Here is a 1,728-nt window from a genome sequence, read left to right on the forward strand (position 1 = left end):
GGAGGGAAAGGGGGGGGGAAGATGCTGGAGCCACCCGGCTGCAAGCAGGTACGCAGAGACACAAAGAGCTGCTGCTGGCTTTTGCCCATTGCTGTTAAAAAATAACCCCAAGAGGACAAAAATTTGGGGGGGGGGGGGAAGTATTTTTTTCAGCCCTTCCTCCGTTCGATCCCCTGCCAATGCTTGGTGACATCCCGCTCCCGAATCTGCTTTTATTTCCCCTTAAACTTGCCCCCCCCCCGGGAGCAAATGGACCGTCATGGCTCTGGGCGATGGCTCTTACTCCGGCGGGCGGCTGTCGGGTCCCAGTGCTCGCTGGAGGGAGATGCGGTCGCTGGCAAAGGCGTTGAAGCAATGCTTCTCGTAACCTCGCTCCTTCTCCTTCGTCTCCTCCGGTGTCCATCGATCCTTCTTGAAGGCTTTGCCGTCGGCTCCGGGGCTGGCGGGGTCTTGGGGGGGTCTCTCCATCAGCGGCCGAAGCTCGGCCGCCGTGTAGACGCCGGGCAGGCAGGAGCGAGCACTGGGCAGCGGTTCCTCCTGCCGAACTGGAGCTCTGATCTGCAGCTTCGGCATCGAGTCTCGGATGTTGTTGACCGCCCCCATCATCAGGTCGAGGACTTGGTCCTTGCCTTGGACGATGTTCTTCAACCAGGGTTCCTCACTCGGGTCCTTGTCCCCCACGTCCTTCTGCAGGATGAAGAGGAAGATGACGAAGACGGCGCCCGCCAAAGCCACCTTCAAGGGGCTGTAGCGTCTCCGGAAGAGCCTCATTTTTTTTTCCCGTGTGGTTTCCAGAAGGTCCTCCCTGTGGTGATGGGCGTTTCAGGGACGTGGGGTCTCGGGGTGCTTCATGACGATCTGCTCTGCTCCACTAACCTGGGGAGGAGGAGAAACACCCGCAGGTTAATTCACAGACTGGATGCACTTCGGGTGCATCCACTTGATATTAATTATATTAATATAATATTAATTATATATTAATATAAAGGTCACTCCCTGCAAGGTAGCAAGCGAGACCTGTAAAATCCACTCCCCTCGTGGCCCTTCCCGCCTGTAAATCCATGCTAAAAAGAAACCACCAGCCACCAGGAAAAAGCGAGGTTCGAAAAATGCTGCGAGATGTGCTGGATCCGGCCACCGTGAGCGCCGGACATCCCCAGCAGTTTCTCCTGTGACCGAGCCAGCTGCTGCAGCATCCCCCCTGCAACCTCCCCACGCACACCGGGAGCATCGTAACGAAGCTAAAATAAAGCCGCAAAATTTGCCGGAATATTTTTGGCTGCATGGAAAGAGCCTTTCCCCAGGTATTTTTCCTGCCTGCAGCGTTGCTGGGAAGGAAAACACGTGCAAGACCCCGCGGCGCTTCGGTTTTGGCTGAATTAGAGCAGCAGATTCGGTGTCCGGTGCCCTGCCCGGTGCGGCGGCCACTGAGAGCTCAGCACCGGCTACAAATCCTCTGCCGGGACCCGGCGAAAGCACCGCGACCGGCTGAGCTTTCCCACCGCAAGCAAACCTCCCGCAGCTGCTCTTTGTGAGCCGCTGCCGCCGGAGCATGGACAAGCTCCGCGGGCGCCATTCACCGGCATCTCCTCCTCCTCCACTTCGGGGGTCCCCCCCCCTTCTTTATTTCTTTTTTTCTTTTCTTTCTATTGCCTTGGAAATGGTGCAGCCCCGGAGCGGAGAAGGGCACCTGCCAGCAACTTCAAGCGCGAAGACGCGTCGGCTCGT

At 57.6% G+C, this 1,728-nt stretch overlaps 1 protein-coding gene across 1 annotated transcript in view; it reads right to left on the minus strand.

The window, feature by feature from the left end:
* Positions 1-771, minus strand: part of GALNT6 (polypeptide N-acetylgalactosaminyltransferase 6) — a 6,935-nt gene extending 6,164 nt beyond the window's left edge. Inside the window, 1 exon segment of the mRNA XM_009288147.1 lies at positions 284-771. Within this exon segment, the coding sequence (XP_009286422.1) occupies positions 284-771 (488 nt within the window).
* Positions 772-1,728: the final 957 nt, after the last annotated feature.

Source organism: Aptenodytes forsteri, unplaced genomic scaffold (assembly GCF_000699145.1).
Source record: "Aptenodytes forsteri isolate BGI_AS27 unplaced genomic scaffold, ASM69914v1 Scaffold441, whole genome shotgun sequence".
NCBI classification, from domain to species: domain Eukaryota; kingdom Metazoa; phylum Chordata; class Aves; order Sphenisciformes; family Spheniscidae; genus Aptenodytes; species Aptenodytes forsteri.